At 39.7% G+C, this 23,951-nt stretch overlaps 1 protein-coding gene across 4 annotated transcripts in view; it reads right to left on the bottom strand.

The window, feature by feature from the left end:
• EHBP1 (EH domain binding protein 1) overlaps nucleotides 1–23,951 on the bottom strand; it is a 307,647-nt gene that overhangs the window by 152,717 nt on the left and 130,979 nt on the right. For all 4 annotated transcript variants that reach the window (XM_058667867.1, XM_058667869.1, XM_058667868.1 and 1 more), the window contains one exon: nucleotides 15,986–16,175. In XM_058667867.1, coding sequence (XP_058523850.1) covers nucleotides 15,986–16,175 — 190 coding nt within the window. The remainder of the gene's footprint in view (nucleotides 1–15,985; nucleotides 16,176–23,951) is intronic.

Below are 23,951 nucleotides of genomic sequence, written 5' to 3'. Positions count from 1 at the left end.
TTTCTCTGTTACGCCACAGTGTTAGTCCCTTGATTTTTTTTTTTTTTTTGAAAGAGTCTACTATAAAACCCATAACATTAAACTTACTATCTTAGGGCCAGCACTTTGGTATAGTAGGGTAAACATCCACCTGTGATGCCAACATCTCACATGGGTATTGGTTTGAATCCTGGCTGCCCCACTTCTGATCTAACTCCTTGAAAAGGCTCCTGGGATATCCAAATGAAGCTCCTGGCTCCTGGCTCCTGGCTTTGGTCTGACAGGTTGTTATGGCCATTTGGGGAGTAAACCAGCGGATGGAAGATTCTATCTCTGTTTCTCCTCCTCTCTAACTCAGCCTTTCAAATAAATAAGAAAAAACAACAACCAAAAAAGTTTATTATCTTAACCATTTTAAACACACAGTTTAGTACTCAATATTTTTTGCATATTTCCTAAGCTAGAAACTCTCAAATCATCTGATTCTTATTTTTTCTTCAGAGTGAATTTTTATTTTTACCTAATAGATTCAATTTTATTTATTCTTCCCCCCATATTTATTACAATGACAAATAGCTTAGGTTCTCATTATTTGAGGTCTGAAATATAAAATTTCCAATCCATATCTCTATCTTCAGTTTATTCACTTTTTATCTGCCACATACTGTCTTAAATGCTTTCAACTACTAAAATTGATCATGTTTTTCCTTTACAAAATTGAGACTGATGTTGCATAAGGTTGAACTTGGAAACCAGCTGAGTGAGCCATGGTTCTATTTCACAATCCTGGAAACAAAACCTAGCAGAGGAGGTCATTGATGCCTCAGGCAGAAACGCCAAAAGTCATAGTGAACAAAAGTTGGAAGACAGGGAAAGCAGCAGGGAGAAGGCAACAAAGATAGAATAACAGAAATGATTCTGGACGGATTAGTACTATATGAGGACACTGCTTCTGTTGCCATGATGGCGATGATAGGATTTTCAGAATATTATTCACTCATGTAGTGTGTAAGTTATATCAAATGTGTACAATCATGTAATCTCCACCACAAATGGATATAATTACTTTATATAATGGTATACTCCCATCCTGAATTTGCTTTTTCTCTTGCTACCCCTCAGTAATCATTGGTATTTCTGTTCTTATAGTTCTATCTTTTCTGGAATAAGAAGCACATGGTTTCTTATTTAGCACCATACATTTGTGATCCTTTTATGTAGTTGATGAATACATGGATCTTTCAGTTTCTGCAGCCTTTTAGTAGTGTTATTCAATACTTGGTTTCAATAGAATGCTACTACTCCTAGTCTCTACCCAATAAAATCCAAATATCATATCAGCCTTACATAAAACCTGCTTCAAGCTTTACCTCCAAGCACTTTACTCACCTATTCTATTCATAATCAAACTAACAGTGCTCATGGTTTCTTGAATGAATCACTTTGCTATTTCAATACTACTGCCCTTCTGTTCCTTTTGGAATGCCCTCTCCTTTTCTTATCTTGCCAATTTCAATTATTCTTTATTATGCAAAACAGTTACCATCTTTGTTACCAGTCTTATCATCTCATCTGTGCCCCACCCTTGATATGTAATTGCTCCTAGTATTTAAAAAGAATACTTGAAGAAGAATAACTAGCAGTAGTATAAATACTATTCTTACTATACTTATACTTATTATAATACTATTCTTATTCTAGACTATTTCTATTGAAGCCTTACTTTACTGTATTATATTTTTTAAAGAGTACTGTACATATTTTTAATTTTTAAATTTTTTTTAAAGATTTATTTTTATTACAAAGTCAGATATACAGAGGCGGAGAGACAGAGAGGAAGATTTTCCGTCCAATGATTCACTCCCCAAGTCAGCCGCAACGGGCCGGTGCACGCCGATCCGATGCCGGGAACCTGGAACCTCTTCCAGGTCTCCCACGTGGGTGCAGGGTCCCAATGCATTGGGCTGTCCTCGACTGCTTTCCCAGGCCACAAGCAGGGAGGTGGATGGGAAGTGGAGCTGCAGGGGACTAAAACCAGCGCCCATATGGGATCCCGGGGCGTTCAAGGTGAGGACTTTAGCCGCTAGGCCACGCTGCCGGGCCCTGTACATATTTTTTAAAGAGTTATTTTATTTTGGGGCCTAGCACAATGGCTAAGCTAGCTAATCCTCCACCTCCAAGTGCTAGGATTCTATACGAGCACCACTTTGTGTCCTAGCTGCTCCACTTCCAACCCAGCTCCCTGGTTGTGGCCTGGGAGGGCAGCAGAGCATGGTTCTGAGCCTTGAGACCTTGCACCATGTAGGAGAATCTCTCCTTCTCTCTGGGAACTGGCCATTCCAAAAGAGATATATAGATCTTAAAAAAAAAAAAGACTTATTTTATTTTTATTCAAAAGGCAGATTTACAGAGAAGGAAACTCAGACAGAAAGAACCTCCATCTGCCGCTTCACTCCCCAAATGCCCGCAATAGCCAGAGCTGAGGTGATCTGAAGGCAGAAGCCAGGAGCCAAGAGCTCCTTGCAGGCTTTCCACATGGGTAACAAGATCCCAAGGCTTTGGGTCATCCTTCCCTGTTTTCCCAGTCCCTAAACAGGAAACTTGGGAAGTGGAACATCTGGGACACACTGCTGCCTTTATAGGATGCTGGCTCTTGAAGATAGAGTTTTAGCCTGTTGAGCCTTGGTGCTGGTTCCATACTGCATTATACTTTATGTTTATGTTCCCGTCATGACGGTAGGTTGTCCGCTGAAGACAAAGGCTTTGTTTCAGTCAGGGTTTCCCCTAGTCCACAGGACAGTTCTTTCACAGAGTAAAAATCTCATAAAAATGGAAAGCATGGTGAGATGTCTCAAGAGCTTGGTGGACACAGTTGCAGTTGCTTGAATGCTTCTTTCAGAGTAATTAAAAGCTTTACTTTAGACTTAGAATGATGCTTCCTTTGAAAATTATTGTAGAAAAATTTTCCATAAATCTTTTTCTTGTTAAGTGTTATCAAAGTTACTATGATGGTCATACAAATGGTAAAACACACAAATATATACAAGTTCATGTTTTTTAAAATGAAAAAGATTCTAAAAAATCTGTTTATGTGCATATGAAACTTCATCCTTCAAATATTAGCATAGAATTGGGAATGATTTGGATATAGCATATTAATGTGTATGATCAAAATATTTTTCATGATTCTTTTCTTTCTGAAAAAATTACAAGATACTGGAAAACACCCTAACTCAAGCAGGAAAAAAAAAGCAAATACATAATTTTTCAAGAAGTATTTTATTTACTCAATTCTAAATTTGTACAAAATATTGTACAGATAGAGAAGAGGCAACACTTGTTATATAGGGCAATGTTTTATTATATAAATTAAAATTATTAAGTTTTAAGTTTACATTAAATATATAATAGGAGGAACAATGCATGATGGTCCTTTTTACATAATCTGAAAATTACAAATGTATATTACATGCATACTTAACCCATTAATATCAGCAGAGATGAGGACTTCTACTTAATAATCAATGCTAATTCATAAAAGAATTTTCAAATTAAGACAAAAAAGAAATATTTATACAAATCACTAAATTGGAGGCTTTTCAATTTAGCTTTCATGTGAATATTTGCTCTAATTCGTTAGACATAAATGGTCTCTATAAAATTCCATTTATGGTATAACCTATATTGTCAAAGGGCAATCAATCAAGAGTTACACAGATAAACAGTAAAGAGTTTTAAAAGCAGTAAAATCTGGCAATAGTGGGAAATAATTTTACTATATTAATATTTATCCCAAGTATAAGGAAAGCTTTTTCTATCCACTATTTCATTATTTCATTTTTCAAGTGCCAACAAAAGCTAGAGCTAGACCAGGCTTAAATGCAATTTCGGTCTCCTAGGTGTTTGGCAGTGACCCAAGCACCTGCTGCCTCTCAGTGTATGCATTACCAAGAAGCTAGAGTTGGAGCCAGTACTTGAACCCAGGTATTCCTATTGCAATGCAGGTGTTCCAAGCAGTGTCTTATATACTGCAAATACCTATACCACAAACTTACTTATAAAAATCATATATACTTTATAGCTTTACATTCGCAAAGAATTATTTAAAATTATTGGCTTTGTGCCTTTTTTTTTTTTTTTGTAAGATTTATTTGTCCGAAAGTCACAGTAACAGAGATAGACAGAATTTTCCATGGTTGGCTAATTTCCTACATGCCTACACAGTTGGGACTGGGCCAAGCCGAGGCCAGGAGCTTCTCCCCAGTATTCCATCTGGGTAGCAAGGGGTCCAAGAATGTTGGCCATTCTCTGTTGCTTTTCATAGGCCACCAGCAGTAGGGAGCAAGATGTATGTGAAGCAGCCAGAACATGAACCGGTACAAATATGAGATGCTAGCATTGCTATGTCATAACGCCAGTCCTAGTTCTTTCAGTAAAGCCATTAGCAGAGAGATTTATCTAACTGCAAAAATCTTCTTTCTACAGTACAGTGCTAAATGAGATCATCAGAAGGTTTAAAAAAATGTTCCTAGGTCATAAACTTTAAGGTCCAATGTAATGCTCTAGCTACATGAGTTTGTAAAGAAAATACTCACACAACCTTAACGATACTAGCATGAATACAGCCAATATACAGTGTATATTTTAATCCTGAGATTACAACTCTTAATCCTAGTATTAAAGAGTTTATATGTCCCACAATAGATTGGTCTTTATACATAAGCTGGCTAAAGAATACTTATTAAAAGTGAAAATATGTCCTAGCTTCTTATATAAATGCCACAGGATATAGACAGTAAAAGGAACATTAAGGTATTTTATGATACCCAGTTGTTCCATTAACTCAATTGTGCTGTGATTGTTTTTGAGACTCTTTCCAAGTTCAAACATGTCTGACTTGCTCTTCAAGTATTTCAAGTTGGAACATATATTAAAAGCAGTGCCAAGCAAGAAAATGAAGTTAAACATAAGGCTTTTCATGGAACTGATTACAGGAATTCAAGTTGATCGTAAATAACTTACTCATCAACATGTCAGGTAGTAAAACCAAAAATGTCCACTGAATTTACAGTTCATAATGTTATAATTATTCTTGAAGTATAGGTTACTTGAAAGTGTATGAGCATACACATATACGTGTATATACACACACATATGTATGCATAAACATAAATTTCCAAGCATCTAAGTTTGCCCAAGTTATCACTTTGTTACTGATTTTTTAGATGAAAACACTTTAAACTGGGAACATAATTTTAATGCTATGAAATCTGTTGAGTTTTGCTTCAGATTCTAGGATGTGTCCACTTATCCTAAAGAAAGAAATTCTGCAGTTGTATAATGTAGTATTTTGGGAGGCTAAAATTTTAATTAAGTTTTCAAAGCTTACTAATTTTTCAATCTGTCCATTCTATCAATTATAGAAAGAGATAAACTATAATTTTTCGCTATATGTGGACTGTTTATCCTAGTAGTTCTTCTAAAGTTTGCTTTGTACATTTTGAGTATGTTACTAAGCAGATATAAACCCAAGTTGCTATCATCCTCCAAAAGTTGAATTCTTTTTTAAAGATTCATCTATTTATTCATTTGGAAGACAAAGGAAAGAGAGATACAGATAAAGCAAATTTCTGTCCACTGGTTCACTCCCTAGACAGTCGCAATAGCTAGGGCAGGTCCAGGCTGAAGCCAGGCACTTCACCCAGGTCTTTCACGTGGGTGGTAGAGACCCAAGCACCTGCACCATCTTCCACTGCTTTTCATAAGCCATTAACAGGGAGCTTGGTCAAAACTGAGCAGGTGGGATATTAACTGGAGCCAATATGGATGCTAGCACTGCAGGCAGTGGCTTCACCTGAACACCACAATGATGGCCCAAAAGTTCAACCTTTTACTATGATGAGACAAACAGCTTCATATCTAATAATATTTCTGCCATAAAATCTATTATATTTTCTATGTATATAATTATAGTGACATGTAGCAATATTTGCTCTTTTTTTTTTAAAGAGTTATTTACTTGAAAAGCTGAGTTGCACAAAGAAAAAGACAGACAGAGAGGGATCTTCTTTCTGCTAGTGACTTCCCAAAATGGACAGGCTGAAGCCAGCACCCAGTACTTCCATCCAGGGGGTTCAAAGGCTTGGGCCACCTTCTTTTGATTCTCTAAGTGTATTAGAGGGGAGCTGGATCGGAAGTGAAGCAGCTGGCACTTAATGGGATGCTGGTGTCGCAGACAGCAGTGTAATCTGCCGTGCCAAATTGCCAATCACAATATTCTGGCTTTGTTTTGGTTAGCATTATCATGGTAAATCTTCTTTTCAGTCTTAATTTCAACCTCTCATACACCTATATTGTAGATAAGAAAGTTGGATTACTTTTTTAAAAAGCCCAGATTTCTAATTGCATTTAGCTTATTTAATTACTAATAGTTTGATTTTTAATTTTTAAAATCATTTTATGTTTTATATCTGTAATAAAATATTTGTTAAGGGGCTTGGCACAGTAGCCTAGTGGCTAAAGTCCTCACCTTGTAAGCACCGGGATCCCATGTGAGTGCTGGTTTGTGTCCCAGGGGGCCTGCTTCCCATCCAGCTCCCTGCTTGTGGCCTGGGAAAGCAGCTGAGGACGGCCCAAAGCCTTGGGTTCCTGCACGCGCATGGGAGACCCAGAAGAGGCTGCGGGCTCCTGGCTTCAGATCAGCACAACTCCAGCCGTTGTGGCCGCTAGGGGAGTGAATCAATGGACAGAGGCTCTTCCTCTCTGCCTCGCCTCCTCTGTATATCTGACTTTCCAACAAAACTAAAATAAATCTTTTTAAAAAATTGTTAAGGAATATTTGCTTATTTGTCTCCTTTGGGGTCTGTTTGTTTCTTTGAGATGCAGACACACAGAAGGTTTTCCTTTTTTGATCCACACTCTCTAGTTACGATCAAACAAGGCAAGAGCTAGGAACCCAATTCATGTCTTCAGGAATGCTGCTTAAGCCACACTGCTGCCTCCCAGAAAGCTGCAGTTAGGTGCTAGGGATGGACATTAAATACAGGCAACGTAATAAAGGGCATAGGCATCTTAATTGAAAGGACAAATACTTGCCCTTCTTGTAACTTTTACTAAATTATTGTTTTAAACAATGTATCCTCTGCCTGTTTTCTAGTCACACATTATCTTTCTATTCTTCCAGTGATTGACCTGAAAATTACAGCATGATTAACTGAAGTCTAAAGAGCAGTCAACAATTTTATGCCACTTTTTAGTAATATAAGAATCTCAGAAAAAAATCACTGTAAATTTCCCTCTCCCAGTGCATGTGCTATTGTTATAATTTATTTTCATTCCCTTTTATTTCATCCCATGACACATCGTTAATATTATTTAAACTGTGTTTCCTTAGATTTATCCACATATTTGCCTTAGTGTGACATGTATTTCCATTTTGAATTTATGATCTCCTAATGAGTATTTTCCTACAAATTACAAGCTTCAGAATTTCCTGTAACAAGGATCTAATAGTGATGAACTTAGATGTCCAGAAAAACAATTTTCATTTGCACCCTCATTCACCAATATTTATGCTGGACATTAAATTCCTTTAATCATATGACTGCTAATATTGAACTATATCCTGACTTCCTTGCTGATTAGCAGCATTCCCCTGGATATACTGTGACTTATCCCCACCTGGGATTTTCAGCTATCTGTTTGAGAGCCAGCATTGTAGTACATGAGGCTAAGTTACTGCCTGCAATGATGGAATTCCATATGAGCACTAGCTTGAATCCTGGCTGTTCTGCTATCCATGTAGCTCACTGGAAACAGACTTGGGAAAGCAGCAGAAAATGACCAGAGCGGATGGGCACCTGCCCCTACATGTGAGATCCAGAAGGAGTTACAACCTCCTGGTTTCTGCCTGGTTCAGCTCCAGACTTTGAGGCCGTGTGTGGAGTAAACCAGAGGAAGCACAGTCTCTTTCTCCCTCTCCTTGTCTTGCTCTGCCTCTGCCTTTCTCTCTGAAACTCTGCCTTTAAAATAAATATATCTTTTAAAACTCAAAATATTTATATATCTAGCAATCTTCCATTCTGTGATGATTCATGAATAAGTTCCTGGACTCACATTCACTTGGTTAAGACTGAGACTTTCTACACTTCTTGAATCCAGACTATGTCTTTTACTAGCTTTTTGAAAAGTTCTTCCTCCAAACATAATCTTGGCTCTACCTTCTCTGTTTTTCTTCAGTGTCTATTTAGAACTGTACTACATAGGGCCCAACATGATGGCTCAATTGGCTAATGCTTCCCTTGCAAGAGCTGGGATCTCACAAGGGTGCTGGTTTGTGTCCCAGCTGCTCCACTTCCCATCCAACTCCCTGTTTGTGGCCTGAGAAAGTTGTAGAGGATAGTCCAACACCTTGAGACTCTGCACCCGTGTGGGAGACCCAAAAGAATCTCCTGGCTCAAGACTGGCTCAGCTCCATCTGTTGCAACCATTTGGGGAATGTCCAGAGCGTGGAAGATCTTTCTCTGCCTCTCCTTCAGTCTGTAAATTTGTCTTTAAAAAAAAATCTTGCAAAATTATGGAGATACTACTACTTCTTATGTCTGTGGAAGTACTACGTTTGTAGTGCACAACCCAGAAATTGCTGTCTCCTTCAATTTTGTGCCCTAGTCACCTCTTTTATGTAGATTTAGACTTGGCTCTGATGTGAATTATTGAGTTCTTTCCATATTGATACTTTTCTTCTTATAAATTTTATCAGTACTATGGTTCTATCATAGTTTGTGTGAATTTGTTCAAAAACTCTGGATATGTTTCTCTTCTGCATGCATGTGCTTCCTTTACATTTATCATCAACAATGTATCCTATAGTGGCTTGTTAAGACCAGTAGCACTGCTTGACATTTGTTTCCAACTGTTTATTTTTTATAAGTAATTTTTAAGTTTCATTTTTGATTATGTTTACATAGTTGATTAGGGTGGGAAGGGTCAAGGATTAGGGGAAAATGGGTGAGATCATTGTTTCCACATTTTCTTTTTCTCCTTCATGTATCCCAGAGAAGGAGGGAGTTGAGGGGAGAAGACACACCCCGATTCCCAACCACCTCAGCATCCAGGGATATGGAACAGCTACCTGATGTCACCCTAAAGTCCCCGATGTGGGGCATACTCTGAGGGTTCTGCTCAAGTGATTTCAATAGTTTGATAGTTCTGAAATGCTGTCAATTTCACTGATCCATGAATGAGGAAATCCTTCTAAGATCCACTGGCTGATAGAGTCCACCTTAGAGTCTCTATTTGCCCAGATATTTGCTGTCAATGTATGGCTGGGGTAGTTGACCAATTTATTCTGCTCTCATTCTTCTGCTATGGTATCAGATATCCTCTACAGGCTCCAAGGGACTGCCATATCCTCCATTTGCATCTGGGTATGTCATCCACTGCTCCCTCTAAACCACTGAGGAGGCCCAGTTCTGACGCATGCACTCCACAGTCAGACCATTGCTCCTGTGATTCCATGGTTGGAGCTCTGATTCTCTCCATGGTTCAGTTGGAGGGATCCGCAAAGAAATTTCATCTGAAGTGTTCCCACCCACATCAGCCTATGCACATACTGGTAGTTGCAACTGCTGAGTCAGTTCTGGCTTCAGTCCCATCTCTCACATAAACCAATGGCTGAGACCCATCCCATCCCTGCCCACCACACACTTGGCCTCACCTACACCAGGAGGAATTGCAGTCTAGTCAGAGCAACCCCTAACAACGCTCACAAGGCCCGCATCCAGTGCTGGTTCCTGTGCTTGCCAGTATGTGCAGTGGAGTGGTTAGTCTTAGTCTATCCCACATCCAATTCAGCTCTTGTATATGTCAATGGCCACTAAAGCCTAGCTCAACCAATTCGACCCCACTACACAGCCCACACTCATGCCAGCAGGTGCCACCACCTGTCTAGCCAGGCCCACCTCCAGTCCTAGTTCTTAGACTCATCAGTGGGAGTTGCAGTCCATCAGAAAGGTGCCCACAGTTTCTCTATTTGATCCACTCTCAGTCCCAGATCTTGCATTTTCCAGGTGGTTCTGCAGTGTAGCTTGACAGAATTTGACCCCAGTACCAGCACTTGCCAGCTTATGCTGTGGCAAAGCCCAAGCAGCCTGCTCTTACTCTGGCCTATGCATGCATTAGAGGGTACAGTCAGCACAGCCTGGCTCTCGTGCTTACCCAGTTCACATGCAGCCCAACAGGTGCTATAGCCCTGCCTAGCCTGGTCTAACCCCAAACCGAGTTCTCACATTTGCCGATGGGAGTCCCCCACAGCTCCCCTATCTGGGCTTGAACCACTCCCCCACACCCTCCCCCTGGGTCTTATGCATGTTGGTGGGTGCTATAGCCCAGTCTGACACAGCCCATCTTACCTTGGAATTAGCTGGTGGGTGCTACAGTATGACCTGGCCTGGTATGTCCCCAGTTCCAGCTCATGCTGGTGGTTGTTGCTGCCTAGCCTAACCCAGTCAGCCCACAGTCCAGGTCCTAATGTGAATTGGTGTTACAGCCTGACCCAGCCTGTTCTGTACCCCATCCTGGTTCTCATATTTGCCAGTGGGTGTTATGAATTGGCCTGGCCTGACCCACTCCCAGACCTGACTCTCACATATGCTGGTGGGTGCTATACCTGGCCTGATCTGAGCTGCTCCCAGCCTTGTTTCTTGCACTGACCTGCAGGGACTGAGTCCTGACAGAGGAGTTCCCCACACCAGTGGATCCTTGGCCCAGCCTGACTTAGTTCACCTCCTGTCCTGGCATGAACAATGGCCTTGCACAACCGGCCCACTCATTCTTGTTCTTACTATTGGGTCCTACAGCCCAGCCATGCATGTTTCATGCCCAGACATGGCTCTCACATTGTTCAGTGGGCACTAAGACCCATCCTATACTCTCCCTGGCTCCCACAAGCACCAGTGGGTGCTGGAGCCTAGTCCAATCTGCCACACCCCCAGAACCACTCCACACCCATGCCGAGGGACACTGCATCCGCATCCAGCTCAAATCGCCACACCCATTCTGGCCCTCATGCTCACCAGTGGGAGCCTCTTAGCTCCGCAGCCAGGTATATTCTCAATTAAAGATCTTGGTGTGCCAGTGACAGCTCTGCCCCAGCTCAGTCTCAACTCACACTGGTGGGTGATGCAGCCTAGCTCTGCCAAGATTGCTCCCACCCCTAGCTCATGCAAACCAGTAGGTATGATAGCCTAGCCCGGATGACAAGCACTCTATCTTGGCTCCTGCACACAGCAGTGAGCTAAGGTTGGCCCGGCCTTGCTTTGTCAGCCCCCCTCCAGAACCAACCCATCCAGGCTTCAATCACATGCTTATCAGCAGGAGCTACAGCTCACCAGGGGAGTTTCCTAAGTTTCCCCACCAGGCCCACTCCCAGACCCAGATCTTACATGTGCCAGTGGGTACAAGACCCTTACTGGCATAGCCTGCCCCCTTAGTCCAGGCTTTGTAAGAGCTGGTGTATACTGCAGCCTTGCCTGCCCTTTACCTTATTCTTGCATGTGCCTGCAGGTCCTGCAGCCTTGTCGAGCCTGGCCTGTTCCGAACCCCAGTACTCATGAGTATCAAAGGGTTCTATGGTCATGCCTAGCTCAGCCTGTCACCAACCCTAGCTTTTAAGTTAACCAACAGAAACTGCAGTTCCATAGGGTTATGCCCACATCCCCCAGATAATATGCTCCCAGACCTGGTACTCTCATGCATTGGTTAGTGTTATGGCCCAGCGTAATGTGACCATTCCCTGATCTGACTCTCGTTGGTAGGTACTGTGATCTAGTCCTGCCAGGTAGGCCCCCAGCCCTAGCTTTTGTATGCACTGGTGGGAGGTAGGTGGTGGTAGTCAATGCTAACTAGTTCAACTCAGGTCTCCTACTTGGGCAGGTGCATTATCCTGACCCAGAAAGTTCTGGTTTCCCACCTCCAAATCACTCAGTCTCAGTCCCCCTCGCTTACCTGCAAGAACAGTGGCCTTGTTGGTGAAAATCCTGCAGAAGTTGTTTCTCACCTACAATATACTACCTCAGTAGTCTCCCCTCCCCCGCCCCTTTATATGCTGCCAGTTGCTTTGGCTCCACAGTCTTGTAAGCTATTTTTAAAGAAATTATTTGAAGGAGTCTGAGAGAGATGGAGAGACAAAGAAAGAGATCTTCCATCTGTTGGTTCACTCCTCCAACAGCTGTAACAATCAATCAGGGCTGGGCCAGGATGAAGCCAGGAGTTTCAAATGGGTATCCTACATGGGTGATGGGGGCTCAAGCACTTGGGCCTTCTGTACCTTCTCCCAGGCCACCAGCAGGGAACTGGATCAGAACTGGAGCAACCAGAACACGAACTGGCACCCATATGGGATGCTGGCATTCTACTAGATGTTTTACCTAGTACTTACTCTACAATACCAGTCCCCTATGAAGCTAAACTTAATCACCAACTACAAAAATAACTCATTTATCTTTTTTGGGTTCTTTTCCTATCTTGGAACATTTTTACCTCTATGAGAAAAAAATGGCAATTCCATCATCACATGAAAAAGAGACTCCTCAACTCACTTACTTTGGAATAGTTTTGATATATAAAGCATAAACCACAATTATCCCACAAAGTCATCTTATGAGAAAAATTAGCATTTTTATCTTTCCCATTGAACTCAGTGAGAAAAAATTGAAGAATTCAGCTTTTAAAGGTGTTTTTAAAAGATGATTTATTTTAAAGGCAGAGCAAATGGGAGAGGGTGAGAGAAGAAAGAGGAAAGGAGAGAGGGAGGGAGGACAGGAGGGAGGGAGAGAAACAGAGAGGGAGAGAAAGGGAGAGGGGTAGGGAGAGAGAGAGATCTCCCATCTGTGGTTTATTCTTTAAATGGCCGCAACAGCCAGGTCTGGGGAGGATCAAACCAGAAGCCAGGAACTGTATCCTAGTCTCCAATAGGTTAACATAGACTCAAGTACCTGGGCCATTTCCGCTTCTTCCCAGGCCTGTTAGCTCTAGGCTAAATCAGAAACAGATTAGCCAAGACTCAACCTGGCACCTGGATATTGGATGCCAGCATTGCCAGGGGCAGCTTAACCTGCTACAGTACAGCACTGGTTCCACACAGGTGTTTTTGATCTGAGCTTGCTGGTTCTTTCAGGTTTCCAATGAGCAGTTACTGTTGCTGAATATCTGTCTGCCAGATTTGCTCTACCAAAACATCAGCACAGGAACCAGAGTAAGTCAAGGAGATGCCTGGAGTGCAAAATTTCAGAAGGCATTCACTCTATGGGTGGTGCAGATGCACAATCTTCAATTGCACCAACCTAGGAGGAAGTGCATCCTGAAATACTGTGCCACAGGCATCTTTGTTGCCTCACTCTGCTTTGGGCTCAGCAACATGCACATCCAAATATATTTCGAAACTAATATTTCATGTGCCAAGGGAGTAAAAAAGAGATGTTTCTCAATTCACTCACTTGTAATTCTATGCTCTGAAATTTAACATATATTTTCAGACACTATAAATGTGGAATATAGGAATCTTAACTGCTTGGCTAAATAACCCAACATAAATGCACTTAAGAATGCATTCATTTTCTTTTTTTTATTAAATTTATTCATTAATTACATTGTGTTGTAATTTCATAGGAACTGGGATTCTCCCTACACTTCCCCACACTCCCCCCATGGTGGGTTCCTCCACCTTGTGGCATAACCATAGTTCAAGTTCAGTTGAGATTCCCTCTTAGCAAGCATATGCCAAGTATAGAGTCCAACATCTTATAGTCCAGTCAAGTCCAACTACTTATTGGGGAGACCCTCTCTGGTCTGAGGGCAGAGCCAGCAGAGTATCATCCCGATCAAATAAAAGCAGTAACATATTATCAGCAGAATGCATTCATTTTCTAGCTTCCTTTGCTAAAGGTATATATGGCTAATTTTTACTTCCTAACAGTTTTTATCCGTTAACCAGAAAAGGCCAACACTGGGCAAGGAGGCAGAGGGCTACCCTGAGGTCAGTGGAACAACGAAACAGGAGACTGGCTCCCTGACAGCTATGAACACCCAGCACTCTAGATCTTCAATACTTTTAAAGTCAGAAATAAATTTTATTTGTGATTTAAAATGTAATTTGATGCTTTCTTTTAAAAAAACCTTGTATTTATAAAAGGAACACATTTAATAGACAGTTTAATAGATAGTTAATAGATAGTTTCAAGAGCATACTTGTAAATTTCCTTATTTCCTTTCCTTCCATATTTGAGGCTTTCTATAGAGTCCCTTAGTTGTTATCCAACACAGTCTGATATTTAGTTTTCACTGTAAGTGCATATTTACTACTTCTTTAATTTCTAGAAGCAAGCATTTTGTGCAGCATTCCACGTTGCAAAGCCTATAAAAGTCAGAGTTGAGTCAGGCTGAAGCCAGGGGCCAGGAACTTCACCCAGGTATCACACATTGGAGGCAAGAATCCAAGAACCTGAGCTATCATCTGCTGCCTCCTGAGACACATTAGCAGGAAACTGGAATGGAAGGTTGGGAATTGAAGCGCTACAATGAAATATGTACATCCCAAATGATGCCCTTAGTAGTGAACTAAATGGTTGCTCTTTTTTAGTAATTTATTGAAAATATATTTTTAATATGTTTTCTTGCTTTCCTAAATAGAATCAAGCTTAATAATATTTCATGTTGACTCCAGATTGCCAAAATTGGGACCAGAGTAGTGGTTCAAATTGTTGCCTATAACATCAGCATCCCACATGATCACTGGTCCAAGTTCTGGCTACTCCATTCTGATCCAGATTCCTGCTAATATGGCTGGGAAAGCAGTGAAGATCGAGCAAGTCTTTGTGCCCTACACTTACATGAGAGACTGGAATGAAGCCCCTGACTCCAAGCTCTGTTCTGGCCATCTGGGGGAATGAATCAGTAATGGAAGATGATTCTCTCTCTCTCTATAGTAATTCTTTCAAATAAAGGTAAGTCATAAAAACATTTTTAAAAAACCATTGTAATAACGGTCAATTATTTTACTAAGCTTTAATACTGCCAACAGTATTCAACTGAGATATTCAGATCTATTTCACGACAACTAAGTCCCATTACACTGTGTTTTACCAGCTGCCATTTATAAAGTGTTTTTATTACTGTCAGTATGCCACTGATTGTAATCTACTGCCTTATCTACTGCAAAGTTGTATAGTAAGTGTTTTCCAATCCTTTTTTTATTTTTTTGCTTGGCAATGATCCATGCTTTTCTTTTTAATGAAATTTTAGAGGAATTAAAATACAGAGCATAAAGGAATATAGATTTGACTGGGTCCTGAGCCCTTCTGCCAAGCCACTCAACTTGAGCTCCAGTGAAGAATACCAAGAAAACCTCGTGGAATCTTAGGTGACTAAATAATCTAATACGGTAACAACAAATCACCCAAGATTAGATGGGCAAAATTATTTAAAGACAGCTGCTAAATCAACATTTCTACCTTACACATGCACAAACTGTTTAAAAGCTTGTTCTAACAGAGTTTTATCTTTCCATGTAAATATTTTGTACTAGAATTTCCAAAAGAAAGAGTGATAGGAAAGCCTAAATTGCTACTTAAGTCAAAGTTACAACATGCAAACCTTTCAACAAAGCATTTCTTTGCATTGACCTTCAATCATTCCAAGATATTTGTCAAAGGATGATTCCCATATGCCATCCTCTGCATTCATACAAGCTGTCCCTGACTACTCCTAGCCACTTACAGAGTATCTTGCTCTTATTTTTAAGAAACTACCAATCCTACAATTACAATGTCTTTTTCTATAAATTTATGGATATGCATACACCCATACAACACAGAGTGTTGCTTTATACAGATTTACTTTGATGTCACTTCTAAAATAAAAAATCAAAATGAGTGATAATCACTTTTCTTAAAATGAATTGCATGGAGGAAAAAAAAAGCAGATGATATGTATTCTAAGAATAAGCTCCTACCTTAGGAGAAGTAGAGAGATCTCTTCCAGTTGAAACAACTGTGTTTTCATTTATTCCTCCTGTCTTTGGTGAGAGGACTGGTGGAGGTGGAGCCTTTCGTTTTACTCTTCTTTCAGTTTCCAATTCTTGAGTTGGATTTACCAAATTATTTGGAAGAAGAGTTGGTTTAGGTTCATAAAAAGGATTTGACCTAAATGAAAAAAAGAAAAGATTAAATACACCTTATAAAAGCATAAAATAAGAAAACATGAACCAAAATTTTTCCAAATGAACTCCAAATAATAACCTAAAATTCAGAAACAGATTGTTTATCTTTTCATTTCTATATTTAAATAAGTAAATTTTTTCCCTTTTTAAAGTCATCATATATACAAACTTTGAAAGTGCACAATCATATGCAATTTTAACATTATATACAAAAGCTAAATGTTAAAAACAAACAGTATATTCTGTCTATTCTTCACATCCAACAAAAAAGAGGATGTGAAAATGCTGGCTTATGGGACTGGCGATGCAGCCTAGTGGCTAAAGTCCTCACCTTGAACGCACCTGGATCCCATATGGGCGCTGGTTCTAATCCCGGCCCCGCTTCCCATCCAGCTTCCTGCTTGTGGCCTGGGAAAGCAGTCAAGGATGGCCCAAAGCCTTGGGTTCCTGCACCCGCGTGGGAGACCTGGAGGAAGTTCCTGGATCCTGGCTCCGGACTGGCACAGCTCTGACCGTTACAGTCACTTGGAGAGTGAATCAATGGACGGAAGATCTTCCTCTCTGTCTCTCCTCCTTTCTGTATATCTTACTTTGCAATAAAAATAAATCTTTAAAAAAATGCTGGCTTTTTCTAATCCTATATTCCCCATTATTTTTTCTTGTATTTCATTGCTTTTCATGTATTAAATTCCCTTTTCATTATGGAACATCTTCTAGTGGTTAATTCCCAAGCTTTCAAAATGTGTTTATTTCAGCTTCACACCTAAACAAGTTTATCAGGATAAGCAAGTCTGTCAGTTATTCTATCTCAGCACTTTGAAGATATTAACTGTTAGTCTATTCTTCTTTCTTCTTAAGCTATCTTTTTTTCTAGTTGATATTAAGATCATCTCTTTATATCTGGTTTTAAGCAATTTTATTAGATTTATTTGTGTAATGATTGCCTTTTTAAAAATTTATTATTTTTAATTCATTAATTACATTGTATTATGTGACACAGTTTCATAGGTACTTGGGTTCTCCCCACTCCTCCCCAAACCCTCCCACCATGGTGGATTCCTCCACCTTGTTGCATAACCACAGCTCAAGTTCAGTTGAGATTCTCCCATTGCAAGCGTATAACAAACATAGAGTCCAGCATCTTATTGTCCAGTCAAGTTCAACGGCTTCTTAGGTATACCCTTTTTTAATGCCTTTTTTAATGATTCTTTTTTATTTCTATTTTAAAGGCAGAGTTAAAGAGGAAAGTAAAGACAGAGTGAGAAATATTCCATCTGCTGGTTCACTCTTCAAGCAGCTGCCATGGCTGGAGCTGAGGTGATCAGAAGTCTAGGGCCAGGAGTCTCCTTCATGTGTCCCATATGGGTGCAGGAGCCCAAGGAATTGAGCTACCCTGCTGTTTTCCCACGTCATAAGCCGGAGGCTGGACTGGAAGTGGAGCAGCTCAGACACAAACCAGTGTCCATACGAGATGTCAGCATCACTAGCTCAAGTTTAGCCACTACACCACAACACTAATCCAATAATGATCACTTTAAATCATTTTGTCCATTTTCAGAGTCCTTATATTTCCTGAATCTAAAGATTCACTTGTTCTGGCAACACTGAAAAATTACCAGTCATTATCTGTGATAACGTTCGTTCTGTGTTCTTTATCCTCTTTTTTAAAGATTTATTTATTTTTATTGGAAAGTCAGAACAATAGAGAGGAGGAGAGACAGAGAGGAAGATCTTCCATCCCATGGTTCACTCCCCAAGTGACTGCAATGGCCGGAGCTGAGCCAATCGGAAGCCAGGAACCTCTTCTGGGTCTCCCACGCGGGTGCAGGAACCCAAGGCTTTGGGCCATCCTTGACTGCTTTCCCAGGCCACAAGCAGGGAGCTGGATGGGAACCAGCACATTAGAGGACTTTAACTGCTATGCTATCGCGCCGGGCCCTATCCTCTTCTTTGGAAAATCTTATTATATGTATGTTTAATTACCAATCTGTCATGTTTCTTAACAAAGTAAGCCTACTGTGCTACATCCTGGATAACTCCCTTGTATTTCCAATCCAGTTTAATTTTTCTCTCTTTTTTTGTGTCTCGATGTTCAATTCTCCATGAATTCTTTGTTTTCTTTTAAAGATTATTTATTTGAAAGGTAGATTGACAAGAGAAACAAGGAGGGAATGAGAAAGTGAGATCTTCAATCTACCACAACTACTTACTCAGAGTAAGTTTAAGAAGCCTCCACATCTAAAGGTTCTGAGTGATGCTTCTGCCTGGCAGAACAGACATTCCAAACTAAAAACTGAACTGCCTACTCTTCAAGAATAAAAAAGAAATATGCAGAATAGCCAACACCATGGAGAGGGACAGTATATGACAGGCAACCAGAGGCAACAGAGGAAGGGGAGAATTAGGGTTAGTTAGCTGGCTGTACAACAAAATGAACTTATCAGAAAACCACATAAGTACATATTTTAAAATATTTACATCTGTTATATGAAATTAATATAAACTCAACTGATATGAATTAATACAGACTCAATTTAAAAGGCGTTACCAAAAAAGAATAGACAGTAACAATGCTTGTACATCTTTCTCTACAAAGGTAACAATTATATAATTGACAATTAATAAATTAAAAATACAGCCATGCACAGCATAACTACAATTCTGTGAACAATGAACCCCATACTTGATGAGGATCCCATAAGATTATACCACTTAGTACCTTCCCAGCTGACTTAATTTTCATAAGCACACTCTGACATTCACTCAATAACTGCCTAATGACATATTTCTCAGAATAAAGAAACTGTTCTCCCCAAATAACTGAACTACCTTCAACACAAGAAAGAGAAACCAATGCAATTTCTAAATGTAAATCCCTTTTAAGTGCTGCATGACTACATAATGCATAGATTTATGCATGACAGTATACATACTAAATAGTATTTTTAGGTAAGTAAAAATATTTAAGAATTAACACAATTTCCACATTCTGATGAGTATATATGATTTGAATAATATACTTCAGGACTTCCCATACACCTCTGAATAAATAAGAATTATTTTTATCCTTGTTTATGTACTTTATACTTGAGTAATCAATTAATATGCAGACACACTATGAGCCGAAATTTTATCACTTACATTAAGGATGTATAAAGCCATAAAACATCATTTCAAGGAACATAATTTACTGTTTAGAAATCCATGCAAAAAAATTATTACAGAAAGAAAAACCAAAGCTAGGTAGAAGTACAATTGAGTTAAATATGTTGGAAAAATGAAGCATGGTTATAACCAAATCTGTAGTCTTTTCTCCTCCCCTTCAAAATCTAAATTGCTTTGGAAAAATAACTGAAATTTATTACAACAGGCATGTAGCTTCTCTGAATGGAATTCAGTCACAGGTTTTTTTGATGAACTGACACAACTATATCAGAATGATTTACTGCGGGGTCTCAAAAGTCCCTTTACAAATGTTCTATATTAAACAAACTTCATAGGTTTCCATGTTTGCAACATAAACTGGAATAATTGAACTACTCCCCTAACATAAAAAACAGAAAACCATGCAATTTCTAAATGTAAAGACCAGATGGTAACAGTAGGAAAAGAATGAACATTTTCTCTTGTGCTGATGGATATGCTTGGGCACGAAAGGTTGTTTAACACATCAAAGAATTCAGTCCTGTTTGTGATCATTTTATGTTGGAAGATATGGGAAAGGTTTGGTAATGAAGATGAGTCATACAAGCTTTTCAGTTTACAAAAGGTCACAAGTTTACTACTGAAGCAAGAAGCTTTAAAAAACTGCCAGTACTAATATTAGACTTAACAAACTCCCAGAGAAAAAAGAACACCAAATAAATAATGCAGGTTTTTTTTTTCTGAAAAACAACAATAACAATTAATGTGCACATTAGCTGATGTACATCTTTCAAATACCTGCTTTCTTCTAAAGGGTAAAAGAAAGCTGGAGTATTTATTGGCTTCCTCTGGTAAGCCCAGATGATTGAGCAACTTAGAGTGTTCTTTGTCCACAGGAAACTTATAAACACTATGACTTTCATGTGGAAAAACAATGGTCAAAAGGAAACTCCCTGGGATTCTGATTTTAGTTTTCATTAAGGCATTTTAAAGTTTAAATAAACACTAGATGCCTCTTTAATTTGTTAATAGGAGACCAGGGTGTGTATGAGTATGTTGTATAAGGCTCATGCATCTTGGTATGACGGAATGTACCTAAGGTTTGCACTTAATTCAAATAGTCTAGGTGTGGAGCTATTACTCATCACCTCCATTACCCGTAAGACATTTTGTTTTGATCATACATTAGTTATTTCAAGGAAATTATTTAGTTTAACAAAAGACAGAATTACAGAGAAAGGTGTTATCTTCTATCCACAACAGCCAGGAGCCTGGAACTCTTATCAGTTTATTTTATGTGAATCACAAGCCCAAGCACTAAGCATCCTCTGTTGCTTTGCCATACCTATTAGCAGGGAGCTAGTTAGGAAGTGGAACAGCTGAATCTCAAACAGGTTCCCAAAAGAGATGCTGGTGTCAGAGAAGCATCTTTACCTTCTGTGCCACAAAGCTGACCACTCCTAGTTTTGTCAAATATCAATGGGCAAAATAAGGGCCAAGATTGTGCCACAACAGGCTAAATACCACTGCTTGCAATACTGGTAACCCCCACTCACCATGCTAGTTCAAGTTCTGGATTCTCTGCTTTCATCCAACTTCCTGCTGATGTGCCTGGGAAGATAGCATAAGGTGGCCCAAGTGCTTAGGTCCTACCCATGTGGGAGATCAGTATGGAGTTCCTGTATTTTGGTTTCAACCTAGCCCAGGAAGGGCTGTTGTGGCTATGTGGGGAGCAAACAAGTGAATGGAAGACCTCATTCCATCTCTCAGTCACAATAGGTTTCAAACAAACAAATAAATAAATAACTTTAAATATCTTTAAATAGCCAAAATATTCATGGATCCATTTGCAGACTTCCATTATATCTTTTTTTTGGTTTTTTATGATTTATTTATTTTTATTGGAAAGTCAGAACAACAAAGAGAAGGAGAGACAGAGAGGAAGATCTTCTGTCCACTGATTCATTATCCAAGTGACCACAACGGTCGGAGCTGTATGATCTGAAGCCAGGAGCAAGGAACTTCCTCCAGGTCTCCCACACAGGTGCAGGATCCCAAGGCTTTGGGCCGTCCTCGACTGCCTTCCCAGGCCACAAGCAGGGAGCTGGATGGGAAGCGGGACCGGGATTAGAACCAGCACACACATATGGGATCCCGGTGTGTACAAGGCAAGGACTTTAGCCTCTAGGTCACAGCACCAGGCCACTCTTGGTCAGTATTATAATATCCTGGTTAATGAGTCTTGAAATTAGGCAGTATAAATTCTCATATTTTGTCTTACCACAAATCAAAGGGACTTACGCTAGATTTTTTACTAGCAGAGCTGTCTTTAAAATAGTTTACCAATTAAATAAGAAAATGTCCATTTACAACACAGAATGGAGAATTACTATTAGCTGACTTGCATGTATAGCAAAATTTATTAGGCAAACAGGACGTTCTGGAGCAGCCAACTGACAAGAGGAAAGTAAAAGTACAGAGTAGGAAGGTAACTAACTTAGGTCAAATCTGGGAAGGCTGTATAACCCATAGTATTCAGTCAGTGAGGAACCAGGGAGGAACCTGAATACTAGAATAAAAGTTACACACTGTAACTGCCTGGGGTATGCCTGCCCATCAGACACCTGATCTTTTAAGACTGATAATAAGTTTATTGGCCATTTGGGTTTGTTCCTTTGTGAAGTGTCTGCCCATTTCCCATGCCCATTTCTTGAGTGGCTTGTTTGTTTTGGTGTTTTGGCTGTTTTGTAGTTGTTTGTATATTCTGGAGATTAGCCCTCTATCACCTAAGTAGTGCGCAAAGATCTTCTCCCATTCTGTGGGCTGCTTTTTTACTTTATTGATTGTTTCCTTTGCTGTACAGAAGCTTCTTAGTTTGATGAGATCCCATTTGTTTATTCTGCTCTTGATTTCTATTGCTTTTGGTGTTCTTCTTAGGAAGCAGGGACCTACCCCTAGATCCTGCAGAGTATTTCCAACATTTTCTTCCAAAAGTTTGAAGGTTTCTGGATGTAGGTTTAGATCTTTTATTCATTTATATTTGATCTTGGTGTATGGTGAGAGATGTGGGTCTATCTTTTTGTTTCTACAGGCTATCAACCAGTTGTCCCAACAGCATTTATTGAACAGACCTTCCCATTTGCCTGGATTGTCGTTTGTCTTTTTGTCAAAGATTATTTGGCTGTATCTGTGTGGGTTCCCGTCTGGTGTTTCTATTCTGCTCCATTGATCTTTCTCTCTATCTCTGTGCCAGTACCAGGCTGTTTTGATAACCACTGCCCTATAGTATGTCCAGAGGTCTGGAACTGTGATTCTCCCTGCTAACTTCCTGTTCTTCAGGATGGTTCAAGCTATCCGTGGTTTTTTGTGTTTCCAGATGAACCTTTGGATCATTGTTTCCAGTTCCGTGAAGAATGTTTTTGGCAATTTGAGTGGAATTGCGTTGAATGTATATATTGCTTTTGGCAATATAGACATTTTAATGATATTGATTTTACCTATCCAGGAGCAAATGGCCAATAAACATATGAAAAAATACTCAAGTTCCTGGTAATAAGGGAAATCCAAGTTAAAACATCAGTGAGGTACCATCTAACGCCAGTAAGACTGGCCCACATGAATAAAAGCACCAACAACACTTGTTGGCGAGGTTGCGGGGAAAAGGGAACCCTACTCCACTGCTGGTGGGGCTGCAGGTTGGTACAGCCTCTATGGAAATCAGTATGGAGAACATTCAAACAACTCAAATTCAACATACTGTATGATCTGGCAATAGCACTCCTAGGAATATATCCAGAACACTTGTTTTATGAGAAACCAACATGCACTCCTATGTTCATAGCAGCACAATCAGTAATTGCAAAAACATGGAAGCAACCAAAATGCCCATCAACAGAGGATTGGATAAGAAAGCTATGGTTCATCTACTCCATGGAATACTACTCAGCTATTAAAAAAAAACAAAATGCAGTTCTTTGTGGCCAAATGGGCCAAACTGGAAACCATAATGCTAAGGGAAACGAGTCAATCCCAAAAGGTTAAATACCACATGTTTGCCTTAATTTAAGATGATATGATGTTACGTATAACATGTTATGTTATGTATGTTATATGTTGTGTATAAACTAAAATTGAAATGTCAATGAGGTGGTCACAGAAGGTGGTTAAGAACTCGCATTTACTTTTAACATATTGGTTACTCATTACTATGTCAATTAATTCCATAATGATGTAAATTTTTGCTGATGGTATGTTGGAGCTTTTAATTGACTGGGATGATACTCTGCTGGCTCTGTCTTCAGACCAGAGAGGGTATACCTAAGAAGCCGTTGAACTTGACTGGACAATAAGATGCTGGACTCTATGTTTGGTATATGCTTGCAATGGGAGAATCTCAACTGAACTTGAACTGTGGTTATGCAACAAGGTGGAGGAATCCACCATGGTGGGAGGGTTTGGGGAGGGGTGGGGAGAATCCAAGTACCTATGAAACTGTGTCACATAATACAATGTAATTAATGAATTAAAAATAATAAATAAATAAAAAATGCTACAAGTTAAAAAAAAAGACTGATAATAAGACAGGTAATAAATTCTCACTTCTGTTGCACTTCCT

This window comes from Ochotona princeps, chromosome 8, assembly GCF_030435755.1.
Source record: "Ochotona princeps isolate mOchPri1 chromosome 8, mOchPri1.hap1, whole genome shotgun sequence".
In the NCBI taxonomy this organism is placed as follows: domain Eukaryota; kingdom Metazoa; phylum Chordata; class Mammalia; order Lagomorpha; family Ochotonidae; genus Ochotona; species Ochotona princeps.
The sequence above is the reverse complement of the archived record's forward strand: the minus strand, read 5'-3'. Positions and strand labels throughout refer to the sequence as shown.